Source organism: Haliaeetus leucocephalus, unplaced genomic scaffold, assembly GCF_000737465.1.
Source record: "Haliaeetus leucocephalus isolate CR32 unplaced genomic scaffold, Haliaeetus_leucocephalus-4.0 Scaffold451, whole genome shotgun sequence".
Classification (NCBI taxonomy): domain Eukaryota; kingdom Metazoa; phylum Chordata; class Aves; order Accipitriformes; family Accipitridae; genus Haliaeetus; species Haliaeetus leucocephalus.
Genome location: NW_010972887.1, coordinates 1,516,153 through 1,538,777, shown reverse-complemented (window position 1 = coordinate 1,538,777; position 22,625 = coordinate 1,516,153). Strand labels below are relative to the sequence as shown.

Genomic DNA, 22,625 nt, shown 5'->3' with positions numbered 1-22,625 from the left:
TAGCTTGGAGGTTTTTTGTGTCACGTACAGGTCTGAATATGCAGATACCCCCAACAAAAGAAGAAAACTTCCAAGTACTAAAAAGTTGGATCAATACTGAGGTGAAAGTGAATAGGGCACTGGATTAAAAATCAAGAGACTTAAGTTCCTCCGTGTGCTATTGATGGGCTGTGTGACCTGCAGCAAATCACTTCAGCTCTTTGTGTATCTCTTTATCTATTACCTTTTGTATTGTCTATTCTAATTCTTTGGAGCAGGAAACTGATGATGTGTAAGAAAGTTTCTAACACAACAGACTTGTGCATCTGTAAACAAGGAAAAGGTTGACTTCTGAGGAAATAGTTGCCCTACTTAATATTAATTGTATCCTTGTGAAGTAAGGTGCAATGGCTCTCTATAAGAAAATCTTGTTTTTCAAGTTGGTGAAAGAACAATTAATATTCATTTGGGGAACACTAGTGAAAGAGAATAAAGAAACAGCTCAGTGGACTATCGTTGTACAACAGTTGTTTGAAATAATTAGATGATTTATTTGGCAAAGGAATTGCAGTCTAGATACCACTTCTCATAGCATCACTTACAAGTACAGTAATTTTGAGTGAAGATAATACTGGCTCTAAACAATAGCAAGTTTTTAAGTGTTTGGGATGTGGAAGTTTAGTCACAATTTAGGTTTGCTTCGAAGTATATAGTAACTTGCCTTTTCAACCCAGTCTGTGTAATTTAAGTTACAGGATGAGTTGCTTAATTTCAGTGACATGTGAAATCAGAGTTTATAGTCATCAGATAAACCAACATTCACTGTCCTGCTTTCAGAAAGCTAAATCATTAAAGGCCATATAGACCCTGGGCCAAATTCTTACACTAGCAGAATTCAGGGCTTGATTTTCAGCGATGGTAATGTAATTAAGGATGGGAGTTAGTCCATTTTTCCCCCCAAATAATACATAATTCTTCATTAGAATTTAAAAGGGCCTGAATTTTTTAGATAATGTGACCATGTATGATGCCATGTGAAGCTAGTTGGAACACTGAGTGCTGCAAATGAATTCTATAGCATTTAGGACATGGCAGAGTGTTGTCAATTCAATAAATGAGGGCAAATTCAATAAATGAGGGTAAAGAAGTTACTGCAGAATTGATGGGGGTCAAGCTGCTTGTCAAATACAAAAAGTTTTCATCGATTTCTTTGCATTTTATGATATTTTGCCTGTACTTTGACATTCCCTGGAACAGTATATCTCTTAGGCCAGGCACAGTATAGAGCTGCATCTCCTGCCAACAACACATATCCTGATCTTGAGCAGAACCTTCACCAGTGTTGAACCTAAACCAGGAACAATAGTCTTAGTGAAATTATTTATATGAAATGCTGCTTTCATTTTAAAAACACCTAAGATTATGATGATGCCATATTTACGTAACAGTTGCATCACTGAGGGTTATATTTATGATTGATATATACATCCAAACTATGATTTAAATTGTATGGATTAATCGTTTCAGCTGAACATGTGTTCCACATTCTTTGCTAGAGATAAAGCACATGATGAAAAGATTTACTTTTAAAAACATATAATAGCATAAGAATTTGGACTCTTAGCCTCATAATGATAAATTATTGTTGGTTCTACAGCTAATATAATTCTGTGAGAGATTGTAATATTTATGTTGCTGACTCAGGTGAAGTTATCATGCTGTGATAATCACAGAAAAATTTTGATTTTGTTTTCATGTAACATTTTATTTGATGTTGCGTTCTTTATGGAAGCCAAATAAGTTGTAGAGAACCTGTTCAGCAGCAGGTTTGGTTTACAGAGCTGTATGTCCACTATGCAGCCTCCCTCAGAGTCATCTTTAGAAATAAGCTCAAAATCAACACGGAATAAATTCTTCCCAAAGATAGTTATCTACAGTAACAGGTGAGCCTACCATACCTTTTTCTGTCTATCATCAGAGTGATTGCTGAATCACCAAGTTTGTTACCTTATTCAGACAGACATTAAGTTTGTCTTCTAATAAACCCAATGAATTTAATTAAACTAGTGTCATGGTTTAACCCCAGCCAGCAGCTAAGCACCACGCAGCCGCTCACTCACTTCCCCCCTACCCAGTGGGATGGGGGAGAGAATCGGAAAAAAAAAAAAAAGTTAAAACTTGTGGGTTGAGATAAGAACGGTTTAATGGAACAGAAAGGGAGAAAATAATAATGATAATAATAAAAGGATGGGAATATACGAAACAATGATGCACAATGCAATTGCTCACCACTCGCTGACCAATGCCCGGTTAGTTTCTGAGCAGTGATCCCCCCCTCCCGGGCCAACTCCCCCCAGTTTATATACTGGGCATGACGTCACATGGTATGGAATAGCCCTTTGGCCGGTTTGGGTCACTGTGTCCCCTTCCACCTTCTTGTGCCCCTCCAGCCTTCTTGCTGGCTGGGCATGAGAAGCTGAAAAATCCTTGCCTTAGTCTAAACACTACTTAGCAACAACTGAAAACATCAGTGTGTTATCAACATTATTCTCATACTAAATCCAAAACACAACATTATGCCAGCTACTAGAAAGAAAATTAACTCTATCCCAGCTAAAACCAGGACAACTAGACACTGTAGTTCTGATGAAAAACCTTAAATATGCAAGACAGAGAACAAGAAAGATATTTATGGCACTCTTTGTTCTACCCCCTGCAATTGAGCAATCAATTTGGTAAGCCGTACCAGAACCATCTCAGCAGGTGAACTAAACCACCTGCTGCAGGGTAAGGCAGGGCAGGGAAGAAAGAGCTGTAGTCCATTTTGTCCACCTGGGAAATATTTGTCTTCTGAGATTTGTGGAATTTGGATGCTGTGCCTTTGAGCATCATAGCAGGCATACACCCCAACTGATTCTCTAAACGAGGCTGCAGCACTAACCAACCCCAGTATCCCATCTGCAGCTGAGATCAATATTTGATCATTTGTAGGAAAGTGGAGTACAAGGCACAATCAGGACACAAATTATGCATCAGAAGGAAAAATAAATATCCCTTGATCCCACAGCGAGTCAACTAAAAAAAACCCAAGCTTTGAGATTTTTATTAAAATTGTCTTAGCACAGAGCTACAAACATGAGTTATACTGTGCAGACAGTCCTGTATTCCCATTGCAGAAGGGGATGAGAAAATCAATAGAGGGAGTTAAATCCACAGATTCCAGGCCAGAAGAGATCGCAACAGCCATCCAAACTCAACCCTTTATATTTTTACCCACATTCAGACTAAACTAATTCTTGACTTAAAGATCTAAAGCATATCATTAAGAAAAACTGTCCCAGGGTGCTGATCTGTCATCTCCTTTGCTGACCTCTTCCATACATCCCAACCTCCATACCTGTCCTCAACTTTTCCCTAGCTATGTATATATGACCTAAGATGTCTTTGAACTTTCTCTTTGTTAACCTGAATAATTTTAGCCATTCCAACCTTGCATTTTTATGTTTTCTGATCCAGAGTTATACTGACAATTTCTTAGCATTCCTCTTTACTCATTTCCCATTCTCACAGCGTGCATTCCAGGAATTGGACATTTTACAGTAGTGTCAGTCTCACGAGTGGAGTGAGCACAGGCAAGTTCACCCTAGGACTTTTACTTGTGATCCCCTTATGCTGAAGAATTGCATAAACTCTTTTTGCCATGGTATTGCATTGAGAACACATAGTACAGTATTTATCTGTATAAGCCCGTAAGCTTTTCTTTCCATCACTGCTCTTCAATTCCAGTCTCCCATCAACAATAATGATCAGTTAACCAGGTGAGACAGATCACTTGGTAGGAGTACCCTGTCTTCCTCTTTTATTTTTCTTAGTGATACTATTTTTAATCCTCCTGGTGTGTTTCCCGTTAATTCTGTATAATGTAAGGTTTGGAATCATGATGCCATAAAATAAATCAAATACCTTGAAGGAAACCCAATCTACAGTTTCAGCATAGTTGCCTCTATCAAACATAACCCTGTCAAACTTTGCTTAACATCTATGTTCCGTAAAATACTATCAGATATTAATTATATTGCTAGCCGGTATTTTGTAGGAAGAACCTGGATTTATTGTGCCACTATTTTATTTGGGACTGATGTCAGGAAAACTTATGTGCAGACCCTTGGTTGTCTGTCTTCACCTTTTAGTAGCACAGAATAAACTTAGCAGTCATTCAATGCTCTGGAGTTTCCAGAGTTTTCAGAAATTTGAGAACTATTATAAGTAGGAAATTTCCGATGAGTTGTTTTAAAGACTGTTTTGTGTACATCATCCAGGGCTGGTGACTCGATAACACATGTTCCTTATAGAGGCTTCCTCACATTCTCCTTGCTCAAGACAGAATGCTTTCTACTTTAGTGATGTCCTTGGATAATGTGGCTCTTCAGTGCTGCTATTTGTGACTAGCCAAGAGGTTTTTACATGATACTACTCTTTGTTTTAAATTAAATGAGAATTTCTTTGAAGTAGGAACCATACTTCTCTGAAGAGCTTTGTGAAGTGTCAGGGATCCCTGAACTTCTTTGTGGTGAAGACACTGAGATACTAAACAAAATGAATCAATCAGTTCTGTAAATGGACAATGTTAAGGACTAGGTATTATTTTCTTTTGTAGACTTTTTGACTCTAGTTAACAAAAATTTCAAAACAAATGTATGTTTATGGCTCTTATTTACATTAGAACTATCAATGAAAAAAATCATCATTATGTTGTGTGACCATCAACTGTCACATTATCCAGGCTGACAAGCTATTGATTGGAATGAGACATCCTTATAAATTAATATGTTTACTTTTGAAGACTGTATTTATGCTCAGCGCTATTTGGTATTTTGATACAATCTTTTATCTGAGAATCTCTATGCATTTTGCAAGCGTTCATTTAATTTATGCACTTCAGGAGTTAACTACTGAATCCAATATAGAGATGAAAGCCCAAGTTCAGTCAGAGGTATAATTACTGTCCAGTAAATTCTGCCTTTTGAAGAGGTCTGACTCTCAGTTTTCCATTCTGATCATTTAAATAAATTTTCTTCTAACTTGAGAACAAAGGCTTTAATTTATGTCATTCACAGTATTTGCTATTCCAGATGCTGTTTCACACCATGTATGTGACTTGCAAGAAGAGCCCTAGGACTGCGTATTTTACTTGTGGTCCTGTTAGCAATTTTAAGGGAAAGTTCTTTGTTTGGGTGAAATGTTCTTGGTAGGATTAGTTAATGAGGCATGATGCTATAAATCCTGTTGGCCAAATGTACATGGCATGTAGAAAAGTAGATAACTGAGAAGGAGTTACATTCTGATACTGTTGTTTGGATTTGGGTAGCATATTAGTCTCACCTATGGACCAAAAGTGCATTGTTCAGAGCATTGCTCAAGAACATAGCTAGTTGTTGACAGCTGTTCAGTGTCTCTGGGTTATATATGCCATTTCTCACGTTATGGTTCACTCATAATTGGGGACAGCTCTTTGGCCAGACAACTTTATTTGTTCTATAATACTGCTTAGCACAGTGGTACAATATCATTGGGGATTTTCAGTGCTAGGGTACCTAAAAGAATACATGCAAAAAACCCTAAAAGAAGTTGTAAAAACTTTAATGTTCTGTAGTAGCCAGTAACCTGAAACCAAAATAAATTTCTACAAAGTGTTACTTTTTTAAATTCAAAATTAATATTGAAATCTTTTTCTTTATAAGAAGTTGCTATTAATTCCACACTTCACAATCTGATTTTCCTTCCTAAACAACAGCACTGATAATACTGTCCTAAACTCCATCAATCTCACCCCACTTCCCAGCCATGATCCTGAAATAGCTTTGTAAGCTCTTCAAATGAGGCTTCATTAATTTTACAGAACATACCAGAGGACATTCACTAGTGCTGTATATCCAGAGTTTCTGTGGAGTCAATTAAAATACAGCTACATTTTTCTGAATAAGTGAAGCATATTTTTTATGATGGCATAACCTTTTTCTCCAGTCATGTTTACTTCCCAATTCATAGAATTTGGGGATCTGTAATGAATTTCTCAGACATTACTGAGGATTACTAAAGTTCTCTTGTGTTTTCTTTAGGCTTAATTTAGAACTTTTCTTATGCTTTCTACATTTTTATAAAAAAATAGTTTAATTTGATTAAATATAAATCTCTTACATGGATTTTAAATAACATGAAAGAATCAGCACTCAATCTATTGAATCTCTTATTAGAAATAGTGGGAAATTTGAAATGAATCTTTTTTTTTTAAATCAAGGCTTATGTAGTTATTGTGTATTTCTTGCTAATTTTGCAGGTATTGATACAAACAGATACAAAGCCTTATAAATCAAGTAAGTGGTAGAAGGAAAAAATTACAACAGTTCATTCCACAGTGTTTTAAATCTTCAAATGGACATATTTAGCTTTAACCCTCCTTGCTAACATTCAGCTTGTGTGACAATCTGGTGTTCTGTGGTGCAGCACTAATCATACAGGACGTGGACAGTCTTAAAGATATAGTACATATCATTGTCAGCTGAGTTACCAGAGATACAGAATAGTACAGAAGTTTTGTTAGAATCACTTCTGAGGAGATATATGAATATGGTATCCAACAAAAGCTTTTTTCTTTGCAAAACTTTACTTTGGTATATGGCCCTTTTCATAGTGGATATGGTTGGACCTTAAAGTGTCAGAGTGACAGTGATACCTAGGTGAGAGCAGTTTTACGTTCAAGATGTCACTTCGTTCACAGCAATTTCATTGTATATGTTTCTGCCACAGAAAATATTTACATTTAAATGAAATAATATTTTTTAAGTGAACATGCTATAAGGGCATAAACTGGTATTTTTGAAGCTCATGAGGCAAATCAACAAAACTAGATATTATGAGTGCAATTGCTCTCTCAATCTTGTTTGCGTATTGTAATAAAGATATTCTAATGACTTTAATATGCTGGTTTCCTCTACAGATGTTGTATTAAATACTCAATGTGTTTGCTAACTGTTAATGCCTTTGTTGTTGCAGATACAGCAGTGGTATATAAAAATAGGAATGGACATGTTGTTGAACTGAATGTAGAAACAAATACAACTACATTATTGTTGGAAAATACAACTTTTGTAAGTAATACATATTATTTACTTATTTCTTAGTGGAAGTCTGCTAACATTTTTTCCTGCAATAGGAGTGAGAGATTTCTGGCTGAAGTTATTTGTTGTTTTAGTCAACCTATGTGTAAATAACCAAGGTGTTGGACGGTAATGTTGTTGGCTGTAGTCCATGCTTTGTTCAGGCCATTTGAAGGATCATGCCTGGCATATGTGCTGGTGAATCTGCCTGATGTCTATTATAAGAAGAGATTTCATAAAAGGGGGGAATGCTACTCAAAATGTTGAGAGCTTTTCACTATTAGATAAGGGGAAAAGTGTTCAAAAGTCATATGAGGGTTTTCCTTTAAGCAATTAAATATGCAAAGAAAAATGTATTTCCTGCTCCTGTTAATCTCTGGTTTACTCATTCCTCTGTGCTTTAATGGCAAACTAGATGATTGGGGATTATTCCTCTTGACCAGTAAATAGTATATATGTGAGTGGTTTGCATATGTTTCTGACTAGCAGTAATTGCTAAGAAATGCTTTAATGCCTTAGTCTACATTTTCTTTTGCTTTGCTCGGTGCTGTTATTCTCAGTGATACTACTTATGTCCTACCCTGTAGTCTTGTTTATCAGGGTTTTGCAGCATAAGCACATGGTTTGTCAATCTTTCCTCATAAATACTCCATACAGACCACTGGCTGTTATTGTTAATCCCTGTATTTTTAATTTGGTAAAATATTTTGCACCTGCAGACCCAAAAGGATGACTCATTTTCATCAGCCGTCTTTGGCAAAGGCTGATTTTATTCCTGGTCTATTCCTGGCCTTTGCTGATACAGATTCCTCCTTTCAAAGCATAAAGCCCCTGGTGACCTTTTCTTCTAACTCCTCGAACTAGAAAGAGAAGAGTAGAAGTTCAGGGAAAAGAACTTTACGCTGCCTTCCTAGGTCAATGTAAGGATGAAGGAGAAGGGAGGAGAGAATCCTATTTTAATGGCATGTGTGTGAGGCTCCCTTTCTGTAAGCTGCACCCTTCCATATGCTGGGATGTACCTGAGGGTACCTCTTAGCCCCAGAAAGGCTGGCAGACACAATTAAATGTGGGTGAAAAGGTGAACTTCTGTAAAGTACAAACTACAAAGTATTGCAGAAGCATTTTCCCTCTTACCTGTGTACATGTGCACGAGTGCTTGCCTTGCTAAGTAGAGGATTAACTGTGTCAGGCCTATGTATTGCCTTTAGTGTATAGCTTGAATGCAAGCAACTGCTTGGGCATCCCTGGCTATAAAACTTGACTTTAATGACAGGACTTGAGTTTCCTCACAGATGAATTCATACACTTTTGGCTGCAAGTATTTGGCTCATCTCGTCAAGTGTAATGCCAGCCTGACAAGCTATTCAGGCCGTTATGCTAAACCAGTCTTGCCAAGTAATGATGGATCAGTATGGACAGGCTGCTTCGCACTGCAAGCGTGGCCTCTTTTCACAGAGTTGCTCTTCTCTAGGCTTTTTATGGAACTGATTTATCCTTAAGTCACACAGACTGAGAGAGCTCTAGACACTAGATATCTACTCTTAATTAGAAATGTGGGAAAGTGATTGAAAATGGATAATATTCAAGCAACCGTTTAACAATTACGTATGGAACAGAGACAAATAAAAACATAAGTGTGTTTTTTCCTGCAAAGCTCCTCTCTGTACACAGCCAAAAGCTAAGAGTGTTAGAGGTAAATAAAGTGAATTCCAGCAATGATTATTCATATGGAAGTAGAATAAAAAGCTGAAAACAGAGCAAAAGACTCAGTAAGATTGTTGGTGTATGTTTGGCAGAGAGCAATGGGAAATGTTGCTGTGCCGAGTTATCTGTTGACAAGGTGGCCAGCGATCCTAACAGGAGATCATAACATTACAGTGGCAGACTGTACGGCTGAAATCAAAAGCTGTCCTGTTTTAAGCTCCACTGTCCCCAGATTCACACTGCTAAATGTATTCTTCCAAAGTTAGACACCTGGATCGTTAATCAAACATTTTCCTCGCTCAATGTCACATCTGCTTAATCACTGGTGCATAATTAGAATGGTGCTGGTTTAATGACTCTGCAGAGATGTCTTATATTAATAAAAAATACAGCACAGATCCAACATAGGCAGTGGCAATGCAAGTTCCCTCATTCTTCCCTATCAAAGGGTTTTAGTCATGGAAGAGTCACCTTTCGATGGGAGTTATTAGTCCGCTTTCAGTCTGCGTTCCCTCTCCTGTTTGCCTCTCTCCTCAAGCAGCCCACAGAAGTGGCAGGTTTTTCTTAGTAATGTTGATAATTGTCCATTGAAAATTGAACTGCCATGATAAGCTCATTGCGCAGAGGCAAGGGGCTAGCGATGACTCTTTGTCACTACTGATTGGGCTGTATTTGAACCAGCAGCTCAGAAGAGATTTTCTTTTTCCTCATTACTAATCCCCGAAGCAGTCTTCCACTGTGTACAGGTCACTGGCTCTTCTTTTGCATCTTAGACACAGCCATTTTCATGCAGTGTACATTTCTTTTATCCTTCTTCATGTTGCCTATTGTCTAAAAGCTACTGAAGAGCTGCTATGCTGACTATGCATGTGTATCAGCAAAAAAGCAGACCGCATATTTTTAAAAACATATGTTACATGCATAAAAGATTAAAAAAAACCCCAACTTTAAAAATACCTTTTAAAATAGCCATGCACTTGCAAAGAAGAAAGGCTAGTGTTTTGTCATTCTAAGATGCCCATTTCTCCTCCATAGGGAAGTATCTAGCCAAAGTTCCTGAATTAAAGTATTTTTTTCCAGTTTCATTAGGTTTTATTCAGAAGTAGAAGAAATTACTGCACTTCATTTGTCCTTTTCAAATGGAATCCTTTTCTATAATCGATCTATTAGTAAAAGAATCTGGCCTTTATATAATTAAACTATCAGCAAAGCAGTATTATGGATAACAAATACAGTGACATAAGTGAAAAGAGTAGCTTGTAAAGCACAAAGAATATCTATTAGCATCTCTGGGTATCATAATTTAAAGACATTTTCTAATATGTATTTGTCCTCTGAGTATATTAACGTAGTGCACCCTGTTTAAGCTGTCTAATAAACAGTTAATATTCTGAGCCAGCGGCATATAAATGTTAACAGCTGGAGGCTGGGCAAGTCTTCTATTAAATGGAGCCAAAAAAAGCCCTCGACATTAATCACTGTGTGGCATCCTGATGTTTGCGATGCTGCCTCGATATGTGATTACAATATGTTCTCTGTCATCTATCTGAGGTGTCTATCATCATGATCGTTAAGTGACATGCTTACCAGTTTTTCAGCATTTAGCGATACTTTATTATACATTACAGTTCAAAAATAAGTAATATTATGCCACATTTATCTAGGTAATTTCAGTGTTTAGCAAGCATTTTATTTATTCCTTTTGCCGTCAACTATTACATGAAGTCATTAGGAGCTGGTTGCCAATTCACACACAACCCAGCCACAAGATCTGTGAGAGAGAGGAGAGCATGGAGGACCACATGGATTCTTTTGCTCAGGGGAGGTTGTCCATCCGGTCCTTTATCATGCTTCTAGCTCAGCCTCTCTAGTCTGTTTTACAATCTTTAAACCCAAACCAAAATGAAAAAAGCAAACACAGAGATGAGAGAAAACTTGTGTAGGGACTGTGTGTTCTGTTATGGTAATTTCCAAATGTATTCAATCCTCTGAAAGAAACCTTTGCCTTCATTTCTCCTTCTTAAAAAAAAGCTGCAGTAATTATGAAAGTAGCAAGACTGTCATTTCTTAGCCCTCAGTTCCACTTCTTTTGTGGTGGATGTATGCAAAATTATTTGGATACCATGCATACACCCAAACAAATACTCAGTCCAGGGTCCTGGGTCAGAAATTACTCTAGAGTGACTCCTTAAGCCTTTTGAGTGTAGATGATGGGATATATTTTGAATCATCAAATAAGAGGCTGTTGGTTTGTTTGCAATGCCCAACGATACATGTGTAATTGTTTTCAGTGTGGAAACTCTATAATAGGGTCTTGTAATTACAACAGCTTCTCCCCAGCTGTGTGCTTTGGACTCTTCTAAAACCCAGCAGTTCCTGACTTGCTCTCCCCCTTGATTTCGGTGCCTTTCCACTACTCTTTTCAAGCTCAAGGTGAAACTGCATCCTGGTGCACAGCAAAAAAATATTACCGAGTTGCAAACTGGTTTCCAGGGGCTTGCAGGGAGTATACCCTAGAGTATGTTGTATTGTCGTATTACTGTGGACCGTCTTTTACGCAAGGATGGAGAGAGAAGGATTACTGCCTGCTAATTAGGGGATGGCATCAGAAGGGGTGAGCAGAGCAGGAGTAGTCTTGGCTCATGAATCATGAGTAGGCAGTGGCAGCCCAGCTGTGAAAACCCTGTGGAGGCCTTGCAGCCAAAAGCAGAGAATGAGAGTTTTAGTCCGAGCAGAGCTTTTGGCAGGGACTGTTTTGTGGTGTTTTACAGAGCGTTGTTCATAAACAGCCCCTCTTGTTGATAGTTCTTTTTAATTTTTTTTTTATTTTTTGTTTGTTTGTGTTCCCCACCACCACAGCCCCTTCTCTTTTGACAGGAAACTCAGTGCAGCATCTTAACGCAATTACAGTGCCTTTGTTGATTAATGTAGATTTAATTGCAAGAGAAGTTTACATGCTTATATTTTAAGAGCCTTCTGTAAGAGATTAATGAGAGGGTGAATAATGGTAAATACATTAAACAACATTGTATAACCACATAAATATTAGTAATTGTTGCAACAGTGGACATTTTAATGACCCACACATGCTGTAAATAGGTGGTTATGAACATTGTAACATTATCTCTGTTCTCCCAAGCTCCTCTAAATGTTAAATAACCCCCTCAGCAAAACCTTTTCAGTAGAGGGGTTTTTATGAGTTAGGGTTTATTGTTGCAGTGCACCACTGTGCATAGAGATGGGAAGCCTGACAGATGGAAGGGTTTGCAGTCACTGTGGTTTGGTGGTGGCCGTCGGTTTTTATCCAAGTGAAGGAGGTTTCAACATACAAAGTGCAGGGGACAGTACTCCAAACTGTCAGGTTAGGGTAGCTCTGTGTGGGATCCCTCTAAATGATAGTTGTGATGAGATCATTCCTTGATATAGAAAATAGTTAAGGGTTAACTATATCAAAGAGGAGGAATGGAAGGGAGAAAATTCTGTGATTTACTGGTTAGAGGTTATTTTCTACTAAGGAGGCAATGGTGTGAGCCTCCTGTGAGCTGCACAGGTCTGCTCATGTCTTTTTTATGCCCTACAGTCACCTCCTCCTGCGTGTGAAAGTATCTTGGAACTACATGAGGAGTTTCAGGTGGGGTTGGGGCATTTGGTTTGTGTTTTTGAGAACCACCAGTCCAGGATGGCCCCCATCCATAGGATAGAGTTCGGGCTTAGATCATGTTTTAAGGCACATTCTTCTTTTACACAGGATAGGAAGCCTGAGTGTTAACAGTTACAACACATAGCTTTGCAGCATTTTCGGATCTAGAGTAAATGCTCAGGTGACACAAGAAATAGTGCATTATGAAATATAACCTTGGAAAACCAAGTTTTTCAACATATTAATTATTGTGCATTTTCCTAATTGTAACCTCTCTTCTCAGAGGTGCCCTGTTTTTACTGCTGCTAGGCTTGCCCTTCTGCTAGGCTCCACTCTCAGCTGCTCTCTCATCTAACCTCCCCATGGTCCATCTTCTCCTTTCAGTTGCAGCAGTGGTAATGGAAGGAAAATCCCGTTGTTCCCTTGATTGCTGGTACCACCCAAGGAAACTGCTACATGCCAAATGCCTTCTCATTTTGCAGCTAGTGTAATTCTGTCCCATCTGATTCCTCTTATGCATTGTCATTTGGTCAATGCCTGTCTGATAAGTTGAGCTGAATACCTACGAATGCTAATGAACTCCCATACATCGATGTTCAGTTATACCATTAAGTTAAAATTCTGATACTCATTTAGGTATGTGATAGAGAGATGTATAATTTCCTATGCAGTAGTATTGCCACAAGGCTTTAAAGTAACATTCTAGAGGTCTTGAAATATTTTATTCTGGATGAATAACAAAAATTTTTAAAGCCTAAATGTGTGTAAAGTGAGCACTAAACAACAACTGGAGGAGGATGATAGGAGTGTGGAAGATGTAAGTTTCTGGCAAAAGTAGAAGTACAAGAAACTGAAACAGAAGGAGGAGTAAAACTAAAGGAAAAAACCCAACAACAACAACAACAAAGTAAACACAAAAGTGAAAATTTCCTCTAATCGGTTTTAACTGTGATGTATTATTTCACTTAAAACAATCCAACTGAAACTATGAAAAAAGAGTACTGTAAAGTGTTTGACAGATGTTAAGGATACATTCTTACAGCTCTGGGCTAGACTATGTTATAGGTAGCTTCCATTTGCCTGCTCTCTAGCATATTTTTGAAAAACTATGAATAAGGCACTGATTTAAATGTTATAGTAGTTAAAATCCACAAAAATAGTAAAATCAACATTTTACAGTAGTTGAAAGAATAGAGCAAAGATGAAGGGAGTAGCCAGTACATCAATAACTCAGAACCAGGCTTTAAGAAAACAGAATAAATAAAAGGGAGCTGTTACTGAGGGGCCTTTGCTGAGGATGCACAACCTAAGCCCAGCCTAAAACTTCTCTTAAACACAGTCATAACAGGCATTTCTGTTAACAGCAAAACACACATAAAATGCAAAATGAAAAAAAAAATCATCAATGCAAAACATTGATATTGGAAATCAAACTTGATCATACATTGTTCATCGGAATTTTGTTTTCCATTTTAATCATCCATATGGAAAGGTGGAAGAAAAGCCAATTATGTGTGTGTAGCAGGGGGTTGTCCCTTACATTTATTTGTTGCAGAATTGTTTTTCCTATTGCTTTCACTTTTACAGTCTCAAGCTGTTCTCATTTTCTTTTCTTTCCATGCAAAACTGTGTTTAGCAAGACATATTTGGAATGTGGATGAGAGAAGGAAGCTGGAAAGCTGAAGGGCAAAAGACTGTTTAAGTGCACTGTGTCCTTTTGCCTCCATTTGACTTTTACTCTTGCAATCTATGGTGACAGTGAGACTAGCAGTCATTGCTTGTCCGTGGGATTGTCACATTATGCATCACTGTCAAGAGAAGAATTAAAACTCTTATCACATGCGGTATTTCAAAGAAACGTAGAAATACAATGTTTAATATGGTTAGGCCTAATTATACAGTCAGTGGGGGTTTTGGTAGGGTGAGGAATGCAAGATCAGATATAAGATCATTCTTTCATGTCTGAAGTGAAATTATGTCAAATACAGCAATATAGGAAAAACGGAAGACAGATTTGTGAGTTAAGAAGCGAAGACAATGTACAGGTGTTTAAAACCAATTTTTGGCTCAGAATTACGCAACAGTGTGAAAGGTAACTAATTTAGGGATTCCAGCAATTTATCTAGTTAAAGTGTTTTCTAGTTGCATACAGCTGATGGTTTCTGTAGGGATTTTAAGTCTTGAAGTGGCTAGGTAGAACTGACAAATATTAGGGACATAAGGAAATTACCTTCCCTTTTTCCTTCTCTTCTGCCTTTCCTCTGTTGTGGTTTGGAAAGGGGATAGGGGTATATATGGAGTGCACAGTGCAGCACTGTGTTGAATTACCCCCAGTCTCCTAACTAGCTGATACTGTGCACTGATGCAAGGGAAACTAGCCCTGCTTCTGCATCCAGGGACCATGCCTAATTAGCCAGCTATATCTCTCCCTGTTTCAGAGCTTATTTGTCCGGAGCTACATTTCCTGGAGATCAAGCACAGCTAGACCATAGAGGCATAGTCATAAGGGGCAGCATTTAGGTCTGTCTTCCTGAATGAAGGCAAAATAGCTCCTGACAAAGCAAGAAGCTTGAAAAATTGCAGATATGCAGACATGATAGTGGAACAAGCATCCCCCAGATTTTTGATAACAAGACACCCGAGGTTTTTTAATTCCCAATGTTTCCAATATGGTCTTTTTCAAACACTTTCTTTAAAACTCAAAAATATATTCTCCTGAGAAGAGAACAAACCCTTGGGGTCAGAGTCTTCACAAACTTCTTTTTAATGAATAAATATTTCTAATCCCTGTAGTGAATGTCCCAATAGACATTCTCCCAAAGGCTTGATTGGCATACATCTCACCTCCTACAGCAGGGACTCAAACTTCCTTTTAAGCCTATCACCAGCTGATCTTATGTCCTTAGTCATGAAGTCAGGTATCTTTTGTTTGATAAAATACCTTAGAGATGTTTATGGGGAAAAACCCCAATCTGTCTTCTGTTTCAGTGAACTCACAGATTGTGAGCTTACTTGCCAGGTAAGGCAAGAGGAATGAGTCAGGTGATTTTTTTTTTTTCCTGTTGTTAATCTAGAAGTGCCTCTTCTGTGCATACAAGTAGACAGTTTCTGAATTTAGTGCTGAAATTGTGCTTGTCTGTAAAAAAAAAACCAAAAGAGAATTCTAAGGAAATCTAAATCACTTTAAGTGACTGTAAGTCACTTAAATCTCTCTGAAATTATATTGGAATGAAACATACATTTTCTTAAAGGCTTGATTGTAAATCCAACTTTAAAAAAATGGGCTAATTATGTTTTTATGATAATTTAAAGAAATCAGCATTGCTATCAGCTTTGGCAATGAACACATGATTTCTGCTGGTCTAATTTTTATTTTCTTGTTTCTTAAGTTAACCATTAAAAAGTATGAAAGAGTTTTATGCTCCTTTTAACAAGAATAATGCCATTATACCAACAAAAAGAAAACTATTTTGCCAAAACCATTACTTGCAATCAAGACATTATAGCTTATTGGCATTGCATGTACGCCATGTGTCTGAGGCATTTCTGGAGGCAAACAGAATTTTGCAGGTGAATGCAAGGTGAATGAACAAGGTCATCTTCAGTAGGATTCAAATGATTTTAAAGCCCAAATCCACAAGACTCTATACTTGGATATAGAGTATGTGAGTACCTCTTGCTGGTGTTGCCTCAGACTGCCAATAGTTTGCAGCTGAGCTACTCAGGTGTTTGCATTAAGTGTATCATTACTTTTGTGGTGGCATAATCAGTGACTGAAGATTCTTACTAAATGCCTGAAATGGTAAGTACCACGCTCCCTGAGAATAAATTTGGAAAGCTGCCTGGGTTATATATTGCTGAAGGCTGAGGTAGTGGGGCAATAATTAATAAACTGCTAGAAAGCAGAGAAATTCACATCTAAAACTGTTTACAGTGATGTGCCAAGAAAAGTGAATGTTACTCATAGATTAACATAGTCTCTGCTTAAGGATGGTTAACTCATAAAAGCTAGTTTGAGCACAGTAGAAATCTGTTCTGAATGCTTTGTAGGATACAAAAGGATACTTTTACTTTTTTTTTTCTTTTTTTTCCTCTTCTTTCCTCAAGACTGCAGATTTATCCTCAAACTGTTGATACTGTCATGCTCTTGTATAAAACTAATATGCAGTTTATCTTCAAAACTAGTTTTTTCTCTTTGATTTCTTTGGATAGCTTGATTCTAATTATATTACCTAGGAACCTGAGTTTAATCTGTATATCAAAACACAGCATCTTCTTAGTTTATTAGAAGATTAGCTTTTGGTTTTGTTTTTTTTTTTTAGGAATAATTTCTTAGGTACTCTGAATGTATTAGTTTGTGACTTCTGGTTTGTGTAGCTTAAACTCCTGTTGAATTCATTAGTTTAGCAGTGGGATTAGGCTAACCAGAACAAGATGCTTAAGAAGTAAAATAAGGGAGAGCCTTCCTTTGAATAGTGGAGAGATCTTGTTCTGCATAGGTATTCGTTTATTTTCTTTCATCTTCTACCATTGTGGTTCCATTATTTTTTCTATCCTACATTTTCTATTCTTATCTTCATTTTTCACTTCTTCTCACCTTTCCTTTCATTCTGCGAATAGATGTCTTGAGATTCATTTAAATTATTTCCTTCAGTGCCCTGTAAAGCATGTTCTCATCTTACTCATACATTAGATGCATTAAATTCTTTCTGACATCAACATTACCCCTTGATTAAATTACAGCCCTGAATTCAATTGGGTGTCATGTAATCTTGGATAGATGTAAAGCAATATTAGTTTTATACTGCTACCTTATGTTTCACTTTGCTCCCCATGGAGTATTTTCTTTCTTATAAGAAAGAGTTTTTCTTTAGTGCAAGTTGTCTAGCAAAATGTTTATGTATGTGGTGTTAAAAGAAAAGCAATAGAGACATAGTGCATGCCTATTCTTTTTCTTGTATGTTATCTTTAAGCCTAACCTAGTGATGAATCTCCGTTATAATCATTCCTGAAGTACACACCAACCAAAGTGTCTTCCTTCATCCTCTCTAAGTGAATTGGTTATAGTTGTTATCCATAAGCTTAGTGCTTGCAATCATGATAGAAATCTCATCAGCTTCTTAGCTGGTATTTAGTGTTGAAGACAGATTCATCTGTTGCCATTGTACTGATACCAGCAAATTAGACTAAGAATTATTTGATTCCTTCTTTTGTGAAAATTACATAGGTGTCCTAAACCAGATTTGTCTTACGAATGGGAAGTTCTTAAATTAGCTCTAAGAAAATTTTTAAAAAATGATCCTTCTTATTGCAAACTCACTTTTATTGTTACTTCATTTTAGGTAACGTTCAAAGCATCAAGATACTCTGTTTCACCAGACTTAAGATTTGTTCTTCTTGCATATGATGTTAAACAGGTAAGCCAACCATTCATAATCAAAGAGCCTCTGAACTAAAATTCTGACACCCTTGTTGTTTTGTATAGTTCATCTGTGATTCCACATAATATAATTTGATTCATTCACTTGATTTCTCTTGCCAAAACCTTCTGATGCAGTGATGGCGAAGTATGTATTTAAGTGTGTACAGTCATACTGCAAGGTTCTCAGTTGAGGTAAATTGCCATGGCTCCTCTGAAGTGTCATGCCAGTTTTGTGGTAGAGGTTTCATAACCCTTAAACTGTTCTCTTACTAGGTGATTATGTGAAAGCCTATCTTTTAATATTCCTTCTATTTTAAGCAGCTGTACATGTCATTTATGGACTATACTAAAAAAAAATATATCTAGGCTGATTCACGTCATGGAATTTTTATTGTTGGCCTCAGTAGTCTGAAACCTGACAGTCTGAAAGTCTCTTGGACTATATAATGGAGTGTATTCTTTGTTTGTCATAGTATTTAGCGATTTTGAAGGCTATTATGTTGTCAAAAGAATTTCATTCAATAATGCCATAGAGAGTTTTCTAAAATAAATCTTTGAACACAAACAAAAATGAAAATGGTCTTATGAATTTCCTCTATGCATATTGGTGTTTGCATAAAAAGTACTATTAAAGTATGAACTGCTCTTCATTACAGAATAGTTCTGGATTGATAGACTTAGTGGTTATTCAAGCAAGTTTGGGTTGTGGGGTTTTTTTGTGGTTTTTTTTTTTTTTTTTTTTTTGAAACAGTAAAATTTAGAAATACCTGTTAATACCTGTGACCTTAATATCAGAAGTCAATGTTCAGGAATGACAAAAGATTACTATTGTTTATCACATTATACTACAGTCTAGTAGTTTATTTATTTTGTGTTGGGAACTGATAATACAATAGCTGTGTGTTGTGGACCGAAATTCTTAGAACAATAAAATATTCATTTCCAGGTCAGTATACAAACCTTTCCAGCCTTCTGGTAACACTGTTGGTATTGATCTGTATACCCGCAGCTTTAATTACATCTGCAAACTGGAAAATGTGCTGAAAGCTGATCTGAAATATTCTAAAGGTGTTGATATAAAATGATTCATTTACTTGGTACTAGATCCAAGTAGGTTTTTCTTCTACCAATTCTAGTGGCTTCTGGATCAAGCTCTTTTTATGATACTCATGTATGAATAAACCACGAAAAAGCTGCTGTTGTTCAGTTCTCTATTTTTGTTGTGAAGGGTTCCAGTTTGATTCCTGTCTGAAAAATACTTGCTCCTTGCTGTTTCCCTTCTTGATTGCTTCTTACTGTGTGAAAGAGTTTAATAATCCCTCATACTGACTTAATTTCCTCATGTGATCTATTGAAATTTTTGTTTTGGATGGGTTGGTTCGTTTGGGATTTTCTTAGTAATAGCATATATAGCTGCTGTAGAAAAATAAGGAAAACATGATAGTATCCATCACACTTTATTGCATCTAAATGTAGTAACATTGGGGATGAATGCCTGCCCCACAATAAAGATGGTCCATTGACATGCAAATTGCTCTCAATGCATGCTGAATATATCCCTTTGCAGTAGAACTCCCTTTCTGTGTTTCATTCTTGGTTTTGTTGCAAAAAGAAGCTTTGCCTTCATTTTACAGTCCAGTTGCTGGAAGTTACTTAGAGGGATGAGGTTTGCAGCATTTAGATTTTGCATCTAGCCATTTCCGTTGCTCAAGTATATTGACAAGAAGTAATTAAAATGAGAAATGAACAGGATTTAGCAAGCAATTTGTGGTGGTAGTCCTGGATGGCTTTGGATGAGGCTTGTGATTCTTACTCTCAATGTGCTCCAGCTAGGCTCATGGCTTTCAAACCAGAAACATACTGTGATTGTTGTGTCCTCTAGAAGTGGCGGTGATGGTGCTGAAATTGGTTAATAACTGGATGTTGTCAGTCAGATATAAATAATAAAAATGCCATTGAAGTCTGTTAACCTCCTGAGAAGAATCTGTTGCTTTGGGTGGAAGGGAAAATAACCAAAGAGAGTCTAAGCCAATTCTTTTAGAAGTTACAAAAAAATATTATTGTGAATATGTGGTAAAAAGCCTTTTTTCCTCCAAATTTTTTGATTCTCGGGACATTTGTTAGGCTGGTGAGACACTTCTGTTTTCCCCAAATCTGTTGGGGAAAAGGTATGCAATGCCTTGGAAAGCCTCTTTATTTCTGCATAACTAATGCTTCCGAATAACACAAAGGGTTAAGTTACTGTTCATTCTTCTTGGGCCTTCTCTTTTTTTTTTTTTTCCTTCTTTTTTTTTCTCAGTCAGAGCCAGACTTATTGGGTCTGGATGAGAGGAAATCTGCCTGTCTACCTTACTCCTTCCCCTGGCTGTTAACTATAAATTATTAAATTTATTGCCTATAAAATTAAATTAATATTAAACGGTATAACTTAATTAGAGATTTTCAAATTAGTTTCAGTAGAATCAGGCCAGATTCTTTCTTCATATCTCATTTGAATGTAACTTTTTACAAAACTGAGGATTTGCTTATTGTAATTTGCTACAACACATGGTTGAGTCTTTAATAATACCCAGTTCAAGGAATTGCAAGTAACTTATTGTAAGTATTTAGTTGATCTCACCATCTGCTACAAATTTCCTCAGACCCCTGGACGTTACTACCTATGTTTGCCCCTTATTTTTCCTTCTTTGTTAAGATTTAGGTGTATAATTACACTGTAACGTATTTGATGGGATTTCTGCTTTTGCAGACTGTCAGGACTTTGGGTTTTTAAAATTATAATGGTTGTTTACATACATTAATCTGTGTTCTTTGTAACATACAGTAATACAGCTGGAACAGATTTATTAATCAACAGTTTTATAAATAAGCTAGTGTGTTTCAGCTGAACAGATTGGAGAAAAATAGAGACAAATGTTTCTTCAAGACATTTTGTCATGAAATTGTAATTAGAAACAAGGTTATTTTGATGTTTGGATTAAAAATAAATGTTGAGTTAAATTAAATAGTTGAATATTTAGTTTACTGTTGTCAGCATTTTCTTTAATCTATTTTATGCTTGGAATGGCAAACTTTAATTAAATTTGCAGTTGTTTCAGCACAATTAAGAATGTCCTCTATGCATAACGGGACATAAATCTGCATGAAAATAAGCCATCTTTGAATACAAAAGTAATAATTGAATGAATCATTTAAATCATGCTTAATAGAAGGAACAAAACTATTTCATGTGGCATAGCAGCTGTTTTGGTATAGCTCTAAAAAATTCATGTGGAAGAAGATTCCTTTGCTAAGGAATTCAAAGTGTTGTAAATTGATTTCTGGACATCAAATTCCCTCCATCTATATCATAGCAGGTCACAGAATGTAAGCCAGTATTACTGGCATAAGCACTGTGGCTGTCTGGCTTTTTCTTTTTTAACAGAAGGCTGTGGCAATTTTAGAGGTGCTTTCTGTGTGTTCTTTGCTGCAGTACTCCATAGTTCTTCATGCTTTGGAAATGCTTTCATCAATTCTCCAAGTTTTTTGACTTTGCCAAAACTTGCATGGATCAACTGTATGTAGTTCAGACTTTCTTTCTGTCACTCATGGTAATTTGGTCAGCATCACTGAAAAAGTCTCACTTTGCAAGGCGACAGATCAGTAAGTAGGAACTAATTTGAGAAATGAACACATACATTCTTGCTGAATGTCCTGCCATCCTGATTCTTCTGGGACAGTGTGAACGCAGCAGCAGGGAAGCCATTGTATGTATTGTATGCAGAGAGGGGACAGTTTTGCAGTGCTGTATCTTTTTGATTTTCCTTTGAAGATTGTCAAGGTATGAGCAAAGAATGTGATGCTCTGAGAGGCAGAGCATCTAAGCCGGTTGAGATTTCCAGAGGAAAGGTTATTTCGCTATTGCTTTCAATAAGGACTGTGTTAAGATGACATTTAAAATTTTTCTTACTCTGCTTGTGGTGTTATTCACAACTACCAAAACCTGATTTATAGTTTTGATTAGAAAATGGAAATCAGATACTCTGTTCTTGCATTAGTGATAAAGATTGGGGCAGTAAATTTGCAATTTGCAGTGCAGTGAGTATCAAGTCCTAAGAAGTTCTTTTGCCATTGGGGAATTTTGGTGTCCCTCAGCAGAAGATGAGTTGTCCCTGGAGTCCATGTGAAATGAAAATAAGCTTTATTCTGGATATTAGTGGGTTTTTTTGCTCAGACATCATAGGCATGTTCTCCCCATGCTCTTGCTGGAATATAATATGCCACAGAAGAGCAAGTGAAGAAGTAAATGAGATCAGTTCCTCTTTTTCTTTGCAAGTCCCCTTTTTTTCCTCACTTGATTTAATACTCCCTTGCTTGTGATTTTGGTTTTTTTCCTACAAACTGTCTTTTCCTTCTCCCTACTTTCAAATCACTTTTGAATACCAACTTTAAGTATTTTTTCCTACTTTATTCTCTTTACTATTACTAATGCATCATTTTCTGCTTTCAATGCAAAATGAATTATGCACAGGTTTTTTTAGCTCTTGGTTCAGAAATGTGTTTAAAAAAGAGATTAAAGTTCAGCTCTAGTTTAGAAGCATAAGCATTTGTACACTCTCTAAAAAAGGAAATGTTTTCCTGAATTAGGGCTTCAAACCGTAATGTTTTTTAGCTAGAGAATTTTAATAAAACAATGTATTTAGCTTAAAACACCGTGAAAATAGCTTCTAATAATTCTTATGGT

General features: G+C 36.7%; 1 protein-coding gene across 1 annotated transcript in view; it reads left to right on the top strand.

Annotated features, from left to right (window-relative positions):
• DPP10 (dipeptidyl-peptidase 10 (non-functional)) overlaps positions 1–22,625 on the top strand; it is a 239,021-nt gene that overhangs the window by 78,128 nt on the left and 138,268 nt on the right. Inside the window, exons 3-4 of the mRNA XM_010575126.1 lie at positions 7,033–7,127; positions 17,823–17,897. Coding sequence (XP_010573428.1) covers positions 7,033–7,127; positions 17,823–17,897 — 170 coding nt within the window. The remainder of the gene's footprint in view (positions 1–7,032; positions 7,128–17,822; positions 17,898–22,625) is intronic.